The 20,559-nt window shown below is 49.6% G+C and overlaps 1 protein-coding gene across 1 annotated transcript in view; it reads left to right on the plus strand.

Annotated features, from left to right (window-relative positions):
- Positions 1–20,559, plus strand: part of LOC121556427 (protein FAM91A1-like) — a 126,264-nt gene that overhangs the window by 21,582 nt on the left and 84,123 nt on the right. The window contains exons 2-4 of the mRNA XM_045212851.1: positions 11,264–11,354; positions 12,919–13,032; positions 20,214–20,320. Coding sequence (XP_045068786.1) covers positions 11,264–11,354; positions 12,919–13,032; positions 20,214–20,320 — 312 coding nt within the window. The remainder of the gene's footprint in view (positions 1–11,263; positions 11,355–12,918; positions 13,033–20,213; positions 20,321–20,559) is intronic.

Raw genomic sequence — 20,559 nt, forward strand, 5'->3', positions numbered from 1 at the left:
CTGTATCGGACGCTACTCGTTCGTATCGGACGCTACCTGTCTGTATCTGACGCTACCTGTCTGTATCGGACGCTACCTGTCTGTATCGGACGCTACCTGTTCGTATCGGACGCTACCTGTCTGTATCGGACGCTACCTGTCTGTATCTGACGCTACCTGTCTGTATCGGACGCTACCTGTCTGTATCGGACGCTACCTGTCTGTATCGGACGCTACCTGTCTGTATCGGACGCTACCTGTCTGTATCGGACGCTACCTGTCTGTATCTGACGCTACCTGTCTGTATCGGACGCTACCTGTCTGTATCGGACGCTACCTGTCTGTATCTGACGCTACCTGTCTGTATCGGACGCTACCTGTCTGTATCGGACGCTACCTGTCTGTATCGGACGCTACCTGTCTGTTCGACGCTACCTGTCCGTATCGGACGCTACCTGTCTGTATCGGACGCTACTCGTCTGTATCTGACGCTACCTGTCTGTATCTGACGCTACCTGTCTGTATCGGACGCTACCTGTCTGTATCGGACGCTACCTGTCTGTATCGGACGCTACCTGTCTGTATCGGACGCTACCTGTCTGTATCTGACGCTACCTGTCTGTATCGGACGCTACCTGTCTGTATCTGACGCTACCTGTCTGTATCTGACGCTACCTGTCTGTATCTGACGCTACCTGTCTGTATCTGACGCTACCTGTCTGTATCTGACGCTACCTGTCTGTATCGGACGCTACCTGTCTGTATCGGACGCTACCTGTCTGTATCTGACGCTACCTGTCTGTATCGGACGCTACCTGTCTGTATCGGACGCTACCTGTCTGTATCTGGCGCTACCTGTCTGTATCGGACGCTACCTGTCTGTATCGGACGCTACCTGTCTGTATCGGACGCTACCTGTCTGTATCTGACGCTACCTGTCTGTATCGGACGCTACCTGTCTGTATCGGACGCTACCTGTCTGTATCGGACGCTACCTGTCTGTATCGGACGCTACCTGTCTGTATCGGACGCTACCTGTCTGTATCTGACGCTACCTGTCTGTATCTGAGTACCTGTCTGTATCTGACGCTACCTGTCTGTATCTGACGCTACCTGTCTGTATCTGACGCTACCTGTCTGTATCGGACGCTACCTGTCTGTATCTGACGCTACCTGTCTGTATCGGACGCTACCTGTCTGTATCGGACGCTACCTGTCTGTATCTGGCGCTACCTGTCTGTATCGGACGCTACCTGTCTGTATCGGACGCTACCTGTTCGTATCTGACGCTACCTGTCTGTATCGGACGCTACCTGTCTGTATCGGACGCTACCTGTCTGTATCGGACGCTACCTGTCTGTATCGGACGCTACCTGTTGTATCTGACGCTACCTGTCTGTATCGGACGCTACCTGTCTGTATCGACGCTACCTGTCTGTATCTGACGCTACCTGTCTGTATCTGACGCTACCTGTCTGTATCTGACGCTACCTGTCTGTATCGGACGCTACCTGTCTGTATCTGGACGCTACCTGTCTGTATCTGACGCTACCTGTCTGTATCGGACGCTACCTGTCTGTATCGGACGCTACCTGTCTGTATCGGACGCTACTCGTCTGTATCGGACGCTACCTGTCTGTATCGGACGCTACCTGTCTGTATCGGACGCTACCTGTCTGTATCGGACGCTACCTGTCTGTATCTGACGCTACCTGTCTGTATCTGACGCTACCTGTCTGTATCGGACGCTACCTGTCTGTATCGGACGCTACCTGTCTGTATCGGACGCTACCTGTCTGTATCTGACGCTACCTGTCTGTATCTGACGCTACCTGTCTGTATCTGACGCTACCTGTCTGTATCTGACGCTACCTGTCTGTATCTGACGCTACCTGTCTGTATCTGACGCTACCTGTCTGTATCTGACGCTACCTGTCTGTATCGGACGCTACCTGTCTGTATCGGACGCTACCTGTCTGTATCTGACGCTACCTGTCTGTATCTGACGCTACCTGTCTGTATCGACGTACGTTGTATCGGACGCTACCTGTCTGTATCTGACGCTACCTGTCTGTATCGGACGCTACCTGTCTGTATCGGACGCTACCTGTCTGTATCGGACGCTACCTGTCTGTATCGGACGCTACCTGTCTGTATCGGACGCTACCTGTCTGTATCTGACGCTACCTGTCTGTATCTGACGCTACCCGTCTGTATCGGACGCTACCTGTCTGTATCGGAGCTACCTGTCTGTATCGGACGCTACCTGTCTGTATCTGACGCTACCTGTCTGTATCTGACGCTACCTGTCTGTATCGGACGCTACCTGTCTGTATCGGACGCTACCTGTCTGTATCTGACGCTACCTGTCCGTATCTGACGCTACCTGTCTGTATCGGACGCTACCTGTCTGTATCGGACGCTACCTGTCTGTATCGGACGCTACCTGTCTGTATCTCGACGCTACTCGTCTGTATCTGACGCTACCTGTCTGTATCGGACGCTACCTGTCTGTATCGGACGCTACCTGTCTGTATCGGACGCTACCTGTCTGTATCTGACGCTACCCGTCTGTATCTGACGCTACCTGTCTGTATCTGACGCTACCTGTCTGTATCTGACGCTACCTGTCTGTATCTGACGCTACCTGTCTGTATCTGACGCTACCTGTCTGTATCCGACGCTACCCGTCTGTATCGGACGCTACCTGTCTGTATCGGACGCTACTCGTCTGTATCAGATGCTACCTGTCTGTATCGGACGCTACCTGTCTGTATCTGACGCTACCTGTCTGTATCTGACGCTACCTGTCTGTATCGGACGCTACCTGTCTGTATCGGACGCTACCTGTCTGTATCGGACGCTACCTGTCTGTATCGGACGCTACCTGTCTGTATCGGACGCTACCTGTCTGTATCGGACGCTACCTGTCTGTATCTGACGCTACCTGTCTGTATCTGACGCTACCTGTCTGTATCTCCTGTCTGTATCGGACGCTACCTGTCTGTATCTGACGCTACCTGTCTGTATCTGACGCTACCTGTCTGTATCGGACGCTACCTGTCTGTATCTGGCGCTACCTGTCTGTATCTGGCGCTACCTGTCTGTATCTGACGCTACCTGTCTGTATCTCCTGTCTGTATCGGACGCTACCTGTCTGTATCTGGCGCTACCTGTCTGTATCTGGCGCTACCTGTCTGTATCTCCTGTCTGTATCGGACGCTACCTGTCTGTATCTGACGCTACCTGTCTGTATCGGACGCTACCTGTCTGTATCTGACGCTACCTGTCTGTATCTGACGCTACCTGTCTGTATCTGACGCTACCTGTCTGTATCTGACGCTACCTGTCTGTATCTGACGCTACCTGTCTGTATCTGACGCTACCTGTCTGTATCTGACGCTACCTGTCTGTATCTGACGCTACCTGTCTGTATCTGGCGCTACCTGTCTGTATCGGACGCTACCTGTCTGTATCTGGACGCTACCTGTCTGTATCGGACGCTACTTCGTTCGTATCGGACGCTACCTGTCTGTATCGGACGCTACCTGTCTGTATCTGACGCTACCTGTCTGTATCGGACGCTACCTGTCTGTATCTGACGCTACCTGTCTCTATCTGACGCCTACCTGTCTGTATCTGACGCTACCTGTCTGTATCTGACGCTACCTGTCTGTATCTGACGCTACCTGTCTGTATCTGGCGCTACCTGTCTGTATCGGACGCTACCTGTCTGTATCTGACGCTACCTGTCTGTATCTGACGCTACCTGTCTGTATCTGGCGCTACCTGTCTGTATCTGACGCTACCTGTCTGTATCGGACGCTACCTGTCTGTATCGGACGCTACCTGTCTGTATCTGACGCTACCTGTCTGTATCTGACGCTACCTGTCTGTATCTGACGCTACCTGTCTGTATCTGACGCTACCTGTCTGTATCTGACGCTACCTGTCTGTATCTGACGCTACCTGTCTGTATCTGACGCTACCTGTCTGTATCTGACGCTACCTGTCTGTATCTGACGCTACCTGTCTGTATCTGACGCTACCTGTCTGTATCTGACGCTACCTGTCTGTATCGGACGCTACCTGTCTGTATCTGACGCTACCTGTCTGTATCTGACGCTACCTGTCTGTATCTGACGCTACCTGTCTGTATCTGACGCTACCTGTCTGTATCTGACGCTACCTGTCTGTATCGGACGCTACCTGTCTGTATCGGACGCTACCTGTCTGTATCTGACGCTACCTGTCTGTATCGGACGCTACCTGTCTGTATCTGACGCTACCTGTCTGTATCGGACGCTACCTGTCTGTATCGGACGCTACCTGTCTGTATCTGACGCTACCTGTCTGTATCTGACGCTACCTGTCTGTATCTGACGCTACCTGTCTGTATCGGACGCTACCTGTCTGTATCTGACGCTACCTGTCTGTATCTGACGCTACCTGTCTGTATCTGACGCTACCTGTCTGTATCTGACGCTACCTGTCTGTATCGGACGCTACCTGTCTGTATCGGACGCTACCTGTCTGTATCTGACGCTACCTGTCTGTATCGGACGCTACCTGTCTGTATCGGACGCTACCTGTCTGTATCTGACGCTACCTGTCTGTATCTGGCCTCCTGTCTGTATCTGGCGCTACCTGTCTGTATCTGACGCTACCTGTCTGTATCGGACCCTACCTGTCTGTATTGCGCTACCTGTCTGTATCTGGCGCTACCTGTCTGTATCGGACGCTACCTGTCTGTATCTGACGCTACCTGTCTGTATCTCCTGTCTGTATCGGACGCTACCTGTCTGTATCTGACGCTACCTGTCTGTATCTGACGCTACCTGTCTGTATCTGACGCTACCTGTCTGTATCTGACGCTACCTGTCTGTATCGGACGCTACCTGTCTGTATCTGACGCTCTGTCTGTATCTGACGCTACCTGTCTGTATCTGACGCTACCTGTCTGTATCGGACGCTACCTGTCTGTATCTGACGCTACCTGTCTGTATCTGACGCTACCTGTCTGTATCGGACGCTACCTGTCTGTATCTGACGCTACCTGTCTGTATCGGACGCTACCTGTCTGTATCGGACGCTACCTGTCTGTATCTGACGCTACCGTCTGTATCGGACGCTACCTGTCTGTATCTGACGCTACCTGTCTGTATCTGACGCTACCTGTCTGTATCGGACGCTACCTGTCTGTATCGGACGCTACCTGTCTGTATCTGACGCTACCTGTCTGTATCTGACGCTACCTGTCTGTATCTGACGCTACCTGTCTGTATCTGACGCTACCTGTCTGTATCGGACGCTACCTGTCTGTATCGGACGCTACCTGTCTGTATCGGACGCTACCTGTTGTAGACGACCTGTCTGTATCTGACGCTACCTGTCTGTATCTGACGCTACCTGTCTGTATCGGACGCTACCTGTCTGTATCGGACGCTACCTGTCTGTATCTGACGCTACCTGTCTGTATCGGACGCTACCTGTCTGTATCGGACGCTACCTGTCTGTATCGGACGCTACCTGTCTGTATCGGACGCTACCTGTCTGTATCGGACGCTACTCTGTCTGTATCTGACGCTACCTGTCTGTATCTGACGCTACCTGTCTGTATCGGACGCTACCTGTCTGTATCTGACGCTACCTGTCTGTATCGGACGCTACCTGTCTGTATCGGACGCTACCTGTCTGTATCGGACGCTACCTGTCTGTATCGGACGCTACCTGTCTGTATCTGACGCTACCTGTCTGTATCGGACGCTACCTGTCTGTATCGGACGCCACCCGTTCGTATCGGACGCTACCGTCGTATCGGACGCTACCTGTCTGTATCTGACGCTACCTGTCTGTATCTGACGCTACCTGTCTGTATCTGGCGCTACCTGTCTGTATCTGGCGCTACCTGTCTGTATCTGACGCTACCTGTCTGTATCGGACGCTACCTGTCTGTATCGGACGCTACCTGTCTGTATCGGACGCTACCTGTCTGTATCGGACGCTACCTGTCTGTATCGGACGCTACCTGTCTGTATCGGACGCTACCTGTCTGTATCGGACGCTACCTGTCTGTATCGGACGCTACCTGTCTGTATCTGACGCTACTGTCTGTCTGACGCTACCCGTTCGTATCGGACGCTACCTGTCTGTATCGGACGCTACCTGTCTGTATCGGACGCTACCTGTCTGTATCGGACGCTACCTGTCTGTATCGACGCTACCTGTCTGTATCGGACGCTACCTGTCTGTATCGGACGCTACTCTGTCTGTATCGGACGCTACCTGTCTGTATCGGACGCTACCTGTCTGTATCGGACGCTACCTGTCTGTATCTGACGCTACCCGTCTGTATCGGACGCTACCTGTCTGTATCTGACGCTACCTGTCTGTATCGGACGCTACCTGTCTGTATCGGACGCTACCTGTCTGTATCGGACGCTACCTGTCTGTATCGACGCTACCTGTCTGTATCGGACGCTACCTGTCTGTATCGGACGCTACCTGTCTGTATCTCGACGCTACCTGTCTGTATCTGGCGCTACCTGTCTGTATCTGACGCTACCTGTCTGTATCTGACGCTACCTGTCTGTATCTGACGCTACCTGTCTGTATCGGACGCTACCTGTCTGTATCGGACGCTACCCGTCTGTATCGGACGTACCTGTCTGTATCGGACGCTACCTGTCTGTATCGGACGCTACCTGTCTGTATCGGACGCTACTGTCTGTATCGGACGCTACCTGTCTGTATCTGACGCTACCTGTCTGTATCGGACGCTACCCTGTCTGTATCGGACGCTACCTGTCTGTATCGGACGCTACCTGTCTGTATCGGACGCTACCTGTCTGTATCGGACGCTACCTGTCTGTATCGGACGCTACCTGTCTGTATCTGACGCTACCTGTCTGTATCGGACGCTACCTGTCTGTATCTGACGCTACCTGTCTGTATCTGACGCTACCTGTCTGTATCGGACGCTACCTGTCTGTATCTGACGCTACCTGTCTGTATCTGACGCTACTTGTCTGTATCTGACGCTACCTGTCTGTATCGGACGCTACCTGTCTGTATCGGACGCTACCTGTCTGTATCGGACGCTACCTGTCTGTATCTGACGCTACCTGTCTGTATCTGACGCTACCTGTCTGTATCTGACGCTACCCTGTCTGTATCTGACGCTACCTGTCTGTATCTGACGCTACCTGTCTGTATCTGACGCTACTCGTCTGTATCTGACGCTACCTGTCTGTATCGGACGCTACCTGTCTGTATCGGACGCTACCTGTCTGTATCGACGCTTACCTGTCTGTATCGGACGCTACCTGTCTGTATCGGACGCTACCTGTCTGTATCTGACGCTACCTGTCTGTATCGGACGCTACCTGTCTGTATCGGACGCTACCTGTCTGTATCGGACGCTACCTGTCTGTATCGGACGCTACCTGTCTGTATCGGACGCTACCTGTCTGTATCGGACGCTACCTGTCTGTATCGGACGCTACCTGTCTGTATCGGACGCTACCTGTCTGTATCGGACGCTACCTGTCTGTATCTGACGCTACCTGTCTGTATCTGACGCTACCTGTCTGTATCTGACGCTACCTGTCTGTATCTCCTGTCTGTATCGGACGCTACCTGTCTGTATCTGACGCTACCTGTCTGTATCTGACGCACCTGTCTGTATCGGACGCTACCTGTCTGTATCGGACGCTACCTGTCTGTATCTGACGCTACCTGTCTGTATCTGGACGCTACCTGTCTGTATCTGACGCTTACCTGTCTGTATCGGACGCTACCTGTCTGTATCTGACGCTACCTGTCTGTATCGGACGCTACCCGTCTGTATCGGACGCTACCTGTCTGTATCGGACGCTACCTGTCTGTATCGGGACGCTACCTGTCTGTATCTGGACGCTACCTGTCTGTATCTGACGCTACCTGTCTGTATCTGACGCTACCTGTCTGTATCTCCTGTCTGTATCGGACGCTACCTGTCTGTATCTGACGCTACCTGTCTGTATCTGACGCTACCTGTCTGTATCTCCTGTCTGTATCGGACGCTACCTGTCTGTATCTGACGCTACCTGTCTGTATCGGACGCTACCTGTCTGTATCGGACGCTACCTGTCTGTATCTGACGCTACCTGTCTGTATCTGACGCTACCTGTCTGTATCTGACGCTACCTGTCTGTATCTGACGCTACCTGTCTGTATCTCCTGTCTGTATCGGACGCTACCTGTCTGTATCTGACGCTACCTGTCTGTATCGGACGCTACCTGTCTGTATCTGACGCTACCTGTCTGTATCGGACGCTACCTGTCTGTATCGGACGCTACCTGTCTGTATCGGACGCTACCTGTCTGTATCTGGCGCTACCTGTCTGTATCTGACGCTACCTGTCTGTATCTGACGCTACCTGTCTGTATCTGACGCTACCTGTCTGTATCTCCTGTCTGTATCTGACGCTACCTGTCTGTATCTGACGCTACCTGTCTGTATCTGACGCTACCTGTCTGTATCTGACGCTACCTGTCTGTATCTCCTGTCTGTATCTGACGCTACCTGTCTGTATCGGACGCTACCTGTCTGTATCTGGCGCTACCTGTCTGTATCTGACGCTACCTGTCTGTATCGGACGCTACCTGTCTGTATCGGACGCTACCTGTCTGTATCTGACGCTACCTGTCTGTATCTGACGCTACCTGTCTGTATCTCCTGTCTGTATCTGACGCTACCTGTCTGTATCGGACGCTACCTGTCTGTATCTGGCGCTACCTGTCTGTATCTGACGCTACCTGTCTGTATTGGACGCTACCTGTCTGTATCGGACGCTACCTGTCTGTATCTGACGCTACCTGTCTGTATCTGACGCTACCTGTCTGTATCGGACGCTACCTGTCTGTATCTGACGCTACCTGTCTGTATCGGACGCTACCTGTCTGTATCTGACGCTACCTGTCTGTATCGGACGCTACCTGTCTGTATCTCCTGTCTGTATCTGACGCTACCTGTCTGTATCTGACGCTACCTGTCTGTATCTGACGCTACCTGTCTGTATCTGACGCTACCTGTCTGTATCTCCTGTCTGTATCTGACGCTACCTGTCTGTATCGGACGCTACCTGTCTGTATCTGGCGCTACCTGTCTGTATCGGACGCTACCTGTCTGTATCGGACGCTACCTGTCTGTATCGGACGCTACCTGTCTGTATCGGACGCTACCTGTCTGTATCTGACGCTACCTGTCTGTATCTGACGCTACCTGTCTGTATCTCCTGTCTGTATCTGACGCTACCTGTCTGTATCGGACGCTACCTGTCTGTATCTGGCGCTACCTGTCTGTATCTGACGCTACCTGTCTGTATCGGACGCTACCTGTCTGTATCGGACGCTACCTGTCTGTATCGGACGCTACCTGTCTGTATCTGGACGCTACCTGTCTGTATCGGACGCTACCTGTCTGTATCTGACGCTACCTGTCTGTATCTGACGCTACCTGTCTGTATCGGACGCTACCTGTCTGTATCTGACGCTACCTGTCTGTATCGGACGCTACCTGTCTGTATCGGACGCTACCTGTCTGTATCGGACGCTACCTGTCTGTATCGGACGCTACCTGTCTGTATCGGACGCTACCTGTCTGTATCGGACGCTACCTGTCTGTATCGGACGCTACCTGTCTGTATCTGACGCTACCTGTCTGTATCGGACGCTACCTGTCTGTATCTGACGCTACCTGTCTGTATCTCCTGTCTGTATCTGACTATCTACACTACCAGTCAAAAGTCTACCAAAAGTTTACCACTGCCATTCAAGGGTTTTTTCTTTATTTTATTTTTACATTGTAGAATAATAGTGAAGACATCAAAACTATGAAATAACACACATGGAATCATGTAGTAACCCAAAAAGTGTTAAACAAATCGAAATATATGTTATATTTGAGATTCTTCAAATATCCACCCTTTGCCTTCATGACAGCTTTGCCCACTCTTGGCATTCTCTCAACCAGCGTCATGAGGTAGTCACCTGGAATGCATTTCAATTAACAGGTGTGCCTTCTTAAAAGTTAATTTGTGGAATTTCTTTCCTTCTTAATGTGTTTGAGCCAATCAGTTGTGTTGTGACAAGGTGGGGGGGTATACAGAAGATAGCCCTATTTGGTAAATTACCAAATCTATATAATGGCAACAACAGCTCAAATAAGCAAAGAGAAACGACAGTCCATTACTTTAAGACATGAAGGTCAGTCAATCCGGAAAAATGTAAAGAACTTTGAAAGTTTCTTCAAGTGCAGTCGCAAAAAACATCAAGCGCTATGATGAAACTGGCTCTCATGAGGACTGCCACAGGAATGGAAGACCGAGACTTATCTCTGCTGCAGAGGGTAAGTTCATTATGGTTACCAGCCTCAGAAATTGCGGCCCAAATAAATGCTTCACAGAGTCAGACACTTCTCAACATCAACTGTTCAGAGGGATTGTGTGAATCAGGCCTTCATGGTCGAATTGCTGCAAAGAAACCACTACTAAAGGACACCAATAATAAGAAGAGACTTGCTCGGGCCAAGAAACACGAGCAATGGACATTAGACAGGTGGAAATCTATCATTTGGTCTGGAGTCCAAGTTGGAGATTTTTGGTTCCAACCGCCGTGTCTTTGTTAGACGCGGTGTGGGTGAACGGACAATCTCCGCATGTGTAGTTCCCACCGTAAGGCATGGAGGAGGAGGTGTTATGGTGTGGTGGTGCTTTGCTGGTGACACTGTCTGTGATTTATTTAGAATTCAAGGCACACTTAACCAGCATGGCTACCACAGCATTCTGCAGCGATACGCCATCCCATCTGGTTTGGGCTTAGTGGGACTATCATTAGTTTTTCAACAGGACAATGACCCAACACACCTCCAGGCTGTGTAAGGCTATTTTACCAAGAAGGAGAGTGGTGGAGTGCTGCACTGACTTTGTCATCTGGAATTGTCCGTGTGGGCAGGTTCCTATCTGCTGTTCCCACCAGAAATGTCCAAATTTTACACCACACGTAAAATTGCCAGAAAGATTCAGGAAACTAGCTAGTTAGACTGATCTCCGACCTGAAGTTGCCATGCTGTGCTCACCAGGTGTTTCTCTTCTGGTAGTGTGGTGTTTTCCCCCTCCTCACCTCTCGTCTCCTACTCTCCTCCCCCTTCTTCTCTTCTCCTCTCTTCTCCTCTCTACAATCACCTCTTTCCTCCTCTCCTTCTTTCTCTCTCCCTCTCTCCCCTTCTCTTGTCTGATTTCAGATCTGCTCGATGGCAGAGAGGAAGGCGATTGATAAGATGATAGATTCAGGACCCCAGCTGGCCGGATCAATGGAGTACAATGTGGTGCTGAGTGAGTGGCATTTCTTCTCGGGTTTGTGTGTGTGTTCATCCCAGCTCGCTGCTAAATGGCCCAGTGGTCTGGATAGATGGTAGTCGCTAGCCATCAGTGTGTCGGACATGTAGGATGGCAGAGCAACATGTAGGATGGTAGAGCGACCGATAGAATGGTAGAGCGATAGGTAGGATGGCAGAGCGACATGTAGGATGGTAGAGTGACAGGTAGGATGGTAGAGTGACAGGTAGGATGGTAGAGCGACAGGTAGGATGGTAGAGCGACAGGTAGGATGGTAGAGCGACAGGTAGGATGGTAGAGCGACAGGTAGGATGGTAGAGCGACAGGTAGGATGGTAGAGCGACAGGTAGGATGGTAGAGCGACAGGTAGGATGGCAGAGCGACAGGTAGGATGGTAGAGTGACAGGTAGGATAGTAGAGCGACAGGTAGGATGGTAGAGCGACAGGTAGGATGGTAGAGCGATAGGTAGGATGGTAGAGCGACAGATAGTAGAGTAACAGGTAGGATGGTAGAGCGACATGTAGGATGGTAGAGCGACATGTAGGATGGCAGAGCGACATGTAGGATGGTAGAGCGACATGTAGGATGTTAGAGCAAAATATATCATGGTAGAGTGACAGGTAGGACGGTAGAGCGACATGTAGAATGGTAGAGCAAAATATATCATGGTAGAGCGACAGGTAGGATGGTAGAGCGACAGGTAGGATGGTAGAGCGACAGGTAGGATGGTAGAGCGACAGGTAGGATGGTAGAGCGACAGGTAGGATGGTAGAGCAAAATATATCATGGTAGAGTGACAGGTAGGATGGTAGAGTGACAGGTAGGATGGTAGAGCGACAGGTAGGATGGCAGAGCGACAGGTAGGATGGCAGAGCGACAGGTAGGATGGCAGAGCGACAGGTAGGATGGCAGAGCGACAGGTAGGATGGCAGAGCGACAGGTAGGATGGTAGAGCGACAGGTAGGATGGTAGAGCGACAGGTAGGATGGTAGAGCGACAGGTAGGATGGTAGAGCGACAGGTAGGATGGTAGAGCGACAGGTAGGATGGTAGAGTGACAGGTAGGATGGTAGAGCGACAGGTAGGATGGTAGAGCGACAGGTAGGATGGGAGACTCTGGAAGATGGGAAAGATTTAGAGGCATCTATGCTCTGTTCTATGTTAATTTGAGACTGGGGACGATGGGAAAGATTTAGAGGCATCTATGCTCTGTTCTATGTTAATTTGAGACTGGGGAAGATGGGAAAGATTTAGAGGCATCTATGCTCTGTTCTATGTTAATTTGAGACTGGGGAAGATGGGAAAGATTTAGGGTAGGGGTGCATAGGCTACTCTGCCATAACAGAAGGATTTGTAATCAGGTTTTTATTGAATTAAAACCAGGATTTTCTCAGGATGAGCATTACAAGTCTTATTGTGGTGCAATACATAGTAAATGCCTCCTTAGCTCTAATACTTTGTTAGCGCTTTTTGAAAATGTCATCAATATATTCAGATGAATATGTTACTATGTGATCTTGTTATGACGTTGATAATAAATGTCTGCTTCTCTCTCCTTCAGGTCTGTGCAACAGGGGGTACATCTATCTAGACGTGCCCATCTCTCCTTCAGGTCTGTGCAACAGGGGGTACATCTATCTAGACCTGCCCATCTCTGATGACAGCTGTATGTCAGGTACTCTGCTTTCTAAACTGAGTGGTTCTTTATATGGACTCAAATAAATGTGTTCATATGGACACAGTATTATCTATAGGCCATAGCATACCGAATTTTGATCAGTTATGAAAATATAACTATAGTGACTATAGAAATTATAGACTATAGAAATTTGAACGGCCAGAATAAATTGGTTGGATGGATGGCTTCGAAGTCGTTCATGTGCTAAAAAGACCTTGCACTGCTACCCTCAGCAGAGGAGGTCAGACCAAGCAACAGGGACATCACCAGAGTTTCATTACCAGGGGCTCAGGCCTGAACACCAGGGGCTCAGGCCTGAACACCAGGGGCTCAGGCCTGAACACCAGGGGCTCAGGCCTGAACACCAGGGGCTCAGGCCTGAACACCAGGGGCTCAGGCCTGAACACCAGGGGCTCAGGCCTGAACACCAGGGGCTCAGGCCTGAACACCAGGGGCTGACGGGGACCTGCAAATCATTGTATTTTGCGTGTGTGAGAAAAAATTAGCCTTTTCTAAAATCATTTTCTACAATTCTATGTGATTTTACATGACTGGGGACATTACAAGAAAACATTTTTTACCACACAAATTACCAAAGTGACAAGAGACTCTGTCAATAAAACGAACAACCCATGTGTTAAATGCAACCAATAGCATAGGCCAATGAAAAGAGTGGATACACAGATTGTAGGCCTACAATATCCAAGGTCCTGTTGACGTCCGTAAGAAGCAATGGAAACCGAATGTATCCTCTCTGTGCTTCAAAACAATATCCTGGCGCATGAAGGCTACGCCTACAGACGGTAACGACAGATCCTTCTGGAAATATGATGCTTTAGAATGCCGAGGTCGCATAACGCTCACTGACGGGGTAATCTTCCAGTTATGCTGGATACACGGTTCTTTCAGCGCCCCGAACGTCAAATGGAGGAGCTTCTGACGTACTTTCAGGCAACATCGGTTGGGGAGAAGGTCGGAGGCATTGGAAGAAGCCATGTCCTGTTTAGCATAATAATGGCTGTATTCTTCTTCTTATTGTTGACATCAATGCCAAGGCCAATCACATGGCTGATAATCTGCTTCTATCTTTAAAAATATATACATATTCTGGAACTGCTACGATGCTGTCCTGCAAGACTTGGCGAACCTTGTTGCTGTCCACCATTTAGAAGTTCAACGAAGGCATTGTAATGACAGCAGCAAAGAGGTGAAAGGAACAGCAACTGGCTGGCGTTTCTCCACCATGGTAAAGACCCTGCTACCACCATGGTAAAGACCCTGCTACCACCATGGTAAAGACCCTGCTACCACCATGGTAAAGACCCTGCTACCACCATGGTAAAGACCCTGCTACCACCATGGTAAAGACCCTGCTACCACCATGGTAAAGACCCTGTTACCACCATGGTAAAGACCCTGCTACCACCATGGTAAAGACCCTGTTACCACCATGGTAAAGACCCTGCTACCGCCACGGTAAAGACCCTGTTACCACCATGGTAAAGACCCTGCTACCACCATGGTAAAGACCCTGCTACCACCATGGTAAAGACCTTGCTACCGCCATGGTAAAGACCCTGCTACCGCCATGGTAAAGACCCTGCTACCACCATGGTAAAGACCCTGCTACCGCCATGGTAAAGACCCTGCTACCGCCATGGTAAAGACCCTGCTACCGCCATGGTAAAGACCCTGCTACCGCCATGGTAAAGACCCTGCTACCGCCATGGTAAAGACCCTGCTACCGCCATGGTAAAGACCCTGCTACCGCCACGGTAAAGACCCTGCTACCGCCACGGTAAAGACCCTGCTACCGCCACGGTAAAGACCCTGCTACCGCCACGGTAAAGACCCTGCTACCGCCACGGTAAAGACCCTGCTACCGCCACGGTAAAGACCCTGCTACCACCATGGTAAAGACCCTGCTACCGCCACGGTAAAGACCCTGCTACCGCCATGGTAAAGACCCTGCTACCGCCACGGTAAAGACCCTGCTACCGCCACGGTAAAGACCCTGCTACCACCACGGTAAAGACCCTGCTACCGCCATGGTAAAGACCCTGCTACCGCCATGGTAAAGACCCTGCTACCACCATGGTAAAGACCCTGCTACCGCCACGGTAAAGACCCTGCTACCGCCATGGTAAAGACCCTGCTACCGCCATGGTAAAGACCCTGCTACCGCCACGGTAAAGACCCTGCTACCACCATGGTAAAGACCCTGCTACCACCATGGTAAAGACCTTGCTACCGCCATGGTAAAGACCCTGCTACCGCCATGGTAAAGACCCTGCTACCACCATGGTAAAGACCCTGCTACCGCCATGGTAAAGACCCTGCTACCGCCATGGTAAAGACCCTGCTACCGCCATGGTAAAGACCCTGCTACCGCCATGGTAAAGACCCTGCTACCGCCATGGTAAAGACCCTGCTACCGCCATGGTAAAGACCCTGCTACCGCCACGGTAAAGACCCTGCTACCGCCACGGTAAAGACCCTGCTACCGCCACGGTAAAGACCCTGCTACCGCCACGGTAAAGACCCTGCTACCGCCACGGTAAAGACCCTGCTACCACCACGGTAAAGACCCTGCTACCGCCACGGTAAAGACCCTGCTACCGCCATGGTAAAGACCCTGCTACCGCCATGGTAAAGACCCTGCTACCACCATGGTAAAGACCCTGCTACCACCATGGTAAAGACCCCGCTACCACCATGGTAAAGACCCTGCTACCGCCATGGTAAAGACCCTGCTACCGCAAGCAACAGAAGGATCTGAAGTCACTGGATCAGAAGTTCACCACGTCTGAACGGCTGGAGTCTGACCTGAAGAGCGTTGCCTACACTTTCAAGTTGCAGTTGTGAATACTTTACAATCAATCTGAGAAAATTGTGCACCTAGCCTACTTATACACTTCTTCATAACGCATCAGTTTCAACCCTTTGAATGACTCCAACATCCTTATGAGACCAGAACATTAAGCACATTCTGGGAGAATGTCTTCCTGAACTTGTTTTATGGCGCTGCATTGTAATGTAGCCTACTCATATTTATTTGACATAAACGTTTTAGGCCTACTGATTTTTGCCCCATCATGTGTAGTATTTTGTTAAGCTTTTGTGTTGATAAATACATGTTTTATAGTGAATGGTTTGTGTTAATGGATGGTGTAGGAACTAGATAAAACAAAAATACATAGTAGAAACTAGATATTGGCTGTTTTTAGCATTCAGCCTTTATAGAACCATATGAACACATTTATATACAACATTCTGTCCATATGAAGGAATGTATATAGGCCAAGGCTACAGTATTCTGCCATTATGAAGGAATGTATATACTATATTTGTAGCTGAACATGATTTAATGAAAAGCAGTAAACATTTAATAACTCATGAACACAGTCAGGCAATAGGCTACAGCTGGCTTCCCCAGGCTTCACAGCTTCCCCAGGCTTCACAGCTTCCCCAGGCTTCACAGCTTCCCCAGGCTTCACAGCTTCCCCAGGCTTCACAGCTTCCCCAGGCTTCACAGCTTCCCCAGGCTTCACAGCTTCCCCAGGCTTCACAGCTTCCCCGGGGAAACTCTACATATTGTAGCCTCACGCGGATGAAAGAGTAGCAGAGGAAGGAGTTTGCTTCTGCTGCAGTGTTCGCTGTAAAATATTACGTGTTGTGGCGGTGCTCCGTGGTATATCAGACTGTACACCATGGGTATGACAAAATAATTACTATTTACTGCTCTAATTACGTTGGTGACCAGTTTATAATAGCAATAAGGCATCTCGGGGGGTTGTGGTACATGGCCAATATATCACGGCTAAGGGCTGTATCCAGGCACTCCACATTGCATCTTGCCTAAGCAATACCACACTCCCTCGGGCCTTACTGCTTCAATATATTTTGCACCTATTTGCTATTGTGCACTTCAGATCTGTTTGCCAGAGTAGCTTACACGCAGACACACACCTCTTTGTTGGGTAATGGCAGCAGCTCCTTGATCTGAATCAGATAATGGAGGGAAAGGAGGAAACATTTGGGCTGTGAAGTGGCTTCACAACATTACCATCTATAACTGGCTGAGGGCTGTGAAGAGGCCCCACAACATTACCATCTATAACTGGCTGAGGGCTGTGAAGAGGCCCCACAACATTACCATCTATAACTGGCTGAGGGCTGTGAAGAGGCCCCACAACATTACCATCTATAACTGGCTGAGGGCTGTGAAGAGGCCCCCACAACATTACCATCTATAACTGGCTGAGGGCTGTGAAGAGGCCCCACAACATTACCATCTATAACTGGCTGAGGGCTGTGAAGAGGCCCCACAACATTACCATCTATAACTGGCTGAGGGCTGTGAAGAGGCCCCACAACATTACCATCTATAACTGGCTGAGGGCTGTGAAGAGGCCCCACAACATTACCATCTATAACTGGCAGAGGGCTGAGGGCTTTGAAGAGGCCCCACAACATTACCATCTATAACTGGCTGAGGGCTGTGAAGAGGCCCCACAACATTACCATCTATAACTGGCAGAGGGCTGTGAAGAGGCCCCACAACATTACCATCTATAACTGGCAGAGGGCTGTGAAGAGGCCCCACAACATTACCATCTATAACTGGCTGAGGGCTGTGAAGAGGCCCCACAACATTACCACCTATAACTGGCTGAGGGCTGTGAAGAGGCCCCACAACATTACCATCTATAACTGGCTGAGGGCTGTGAAGAGGCCCCACAACATTACCATCTATAACTGTCTGAGGGCTGTGAAGAGGCCCCACAACATTACCATCTATAACTGGCTGAGGGCTGTGAAGAGGCCCCACAACATTACCATCTATAACTGGCTGAGGGCTGTGAAGAGGCCCCACAACATTACCATCTATAACTGGCTGAGGGCTGTGAAGAGGCCCCACAACATTACCATCTATAACTGGCTGAGGGCTGTGAAGAGGCCCCACAACATTACCACCTATAACTGGCTGAGGGCTGTGAAGAGGCCCCACAACATTACCATCTATAACTGGCTGAGGGCTGTGAAGAGGCCCCACAACATTACCATCTATAACTGGCAGAGGGCTGTGAAGAGGCCCCACAACATTACCATCTATAACTGGCTGAGGGCTGTGAAGAGGTCCCACAACATTACCATCTATAACTGGCTGAGGGCTGTGAAGAGGCCCCACAACATTACCATCTATAACTGGCAGAGGGCTGTGAAGAGGCCCCACAACATTACCATCTATAACTGGCTGAGGGCTGTGAAGAGGCCCCACAACATTACCATCTATAACTGGCTGAGGGCTGTGAAGAGGCCCCACAACATTACCACCTATAACTGGCTGAGGGCTGTGAAGAGGCCCCACAACATTACCATCTATAACTGGCTGAGGGCTGTGAAGAGGCCCCACAACATTACCATCTATAACTGGCTGAGGGCTGTGAAGAGGCCCCACAACATTACCATCTATAACTGGCTGAGGGCTGTGAAGTGGCCCCACAACATTACCATCTATAACTGGCTGAGAGTTGGCTGTTCCCTTGCTGGTCGGTTGCCAGTGACAACCCTGTATGTAATTTTTTTGTGCTCCATCTCTCTCCCAGGTTAGGACATCTACTTTGTGAGACACAAGTAATCTTTCCAACAATTGTTTACAGACAGATTATTTCACTTATAATTCACTGTATCACAAATCCAGTGGGTCAGAAGTTTACATACACTAAATTGACTGTGCCTTTAAACAGCTTGGAAAATTCCAGAAAATGATGTCATGGCTTTAGAAGCTTCTGATAGGCTAATTGACATCATTTGAGTCAATTGGAGGTGTACCTGTGGATGCATTTCAAGCCCTACCTTCAAACTCAGTGCCTCTTTGCTTGACATCATGGGAAAATCAAAAGAAATCAACCAAGCCAGCCATTTTTTGTAGACCTCCACAAATCTGGTTCATCCTTGGGAGCAATTTCCAAACGCCTGAAGGTACCACGTTCATCTGTACAAACAATAGTATGCATGTATAAACACCTTGGGACCACGCAGCTGTCATACCGCTCAGGAAGGAGACGCGTTATGTCTCCTAGAGATGAATGTGCTTTGGTGCGAAAAGTGCAAATCAATCCCAGAACAACAGCAAAGGACCTTGTGAAGATGCTGGAGGAAACCGGTACAAAAGTATCTATATCCACAGTAAAACGAGTACTATATCGACATAACCTGAAAGGCCGCTCAGCAAGGAAGAAGCCACTGCTCCAAAACCACCATAAAAAAGCCAGACTACAGTTTGCAACTGCACATGGGGACAAAGATTGTACTTTTTGGAGAAATGTCCTCTGGGCTGATGAAACAAAAATAGAACTGTTTGGCCATAATGACCATCGTTATGTTTGGAGGAAAAAGGTGGTTACTTGCAAGCCGAATAACACAATCCCAAACGTGAAGCACGGGGGTGGCAGCATCATGCTGTGGGGGTGCTTTGCTGCAGGAGGGACTGGTGCACTTTACAAAATAGATGTCATCATGAGGAAGGAAAATTATGTGGATATATTGAAGCAACGTCTCAAGACATCAGTCAGGAAGTTAAAGCTTGGTCGCAAATGGGTCTTCCAAATGGACAATGACCCCAAGCATACTTCCAAAGTTGTGGCAAAATGACTTAAGGACAACAAAGTCAAGGTATTGGAGTGGCCATCACAAAGCCCTGACCTCAATCCTATAGAAAATGTGTGGGCAGAACTGAAAAAGCGTGTGCGAGCAAGGAGGCCTACAAACTCCTTTGACTCAGTTACACCAGATCTGTCAGGAAAAATGGGCCAAAATTCACCCAACTTATTGTGGGAAGCTTGTGGAAGGCTACCCGAAACGTTTGACCCAAGTTAAACAATTTAAAGGCAATGCTACCAAATACTAATTGAGTGTATGTAAACTTCTGACCCACTGGGAATGTGATGAAAGAAATAAAAGCTGAAATAAATCATTCTCTCTACTATTATTCTGACATTTCACATTCTTAAAATAAAGTGGTGATCCTAACTGACCTAAGACAGGGAATTTTTACTAGGATTAAATGTCAGGAATTGTGAAAAACTGAGTTTAAATGTATTTGGCTAAGGTGTCTGTAAACTTCCGACTTCAACTGTATGATCTATTAATTAATATATTACTGTGTCTCCCAGTGCCCCCGCTGGAAGGCTTGGTGATGAACAGGGTCCAGGGTGACTACTTTGAAACCCTTTTGTACAAAATCTTTGTGTCCATCGATGAGCAGACTAATGTGTCAGAGGTGGGTGAAATCATATTACATCTTAGCCTCGTTGGACCATCCTGGTCTTGAGATCACATTCTGTTTCTTACAGTAGGAGCTTGCAGGATGCTCAAACGAGGCTAATAAAATCTAACAATAATTATTTAACAATGTTGTTCATTGATTTGTTTTATTATTGACGTTATTCAAGTAATTTCAGCCCCATTTAGTCTAGTGTTGACCCTCTTTATCTGTGGTGGTTCCATTCCAGCTGGCTA

The sequence above is a fragment of the Coregonus clupeaformis genome, unplaced genomic scaffold, assembly GCF_020615455.1.
Source record: "Coregonus clupeaformis isolate EN_2021a unplaced genomic scaffold, ASM2061545v1 scaf0055, whole genome shotgun sequence".
NCBI classification, from domain to species: Eukaryota; Metazoa; Chordata; class Actinopteri; order Salmoniformes; family Salmonidae; genus Coregonus; species Coregonus clupeaformis.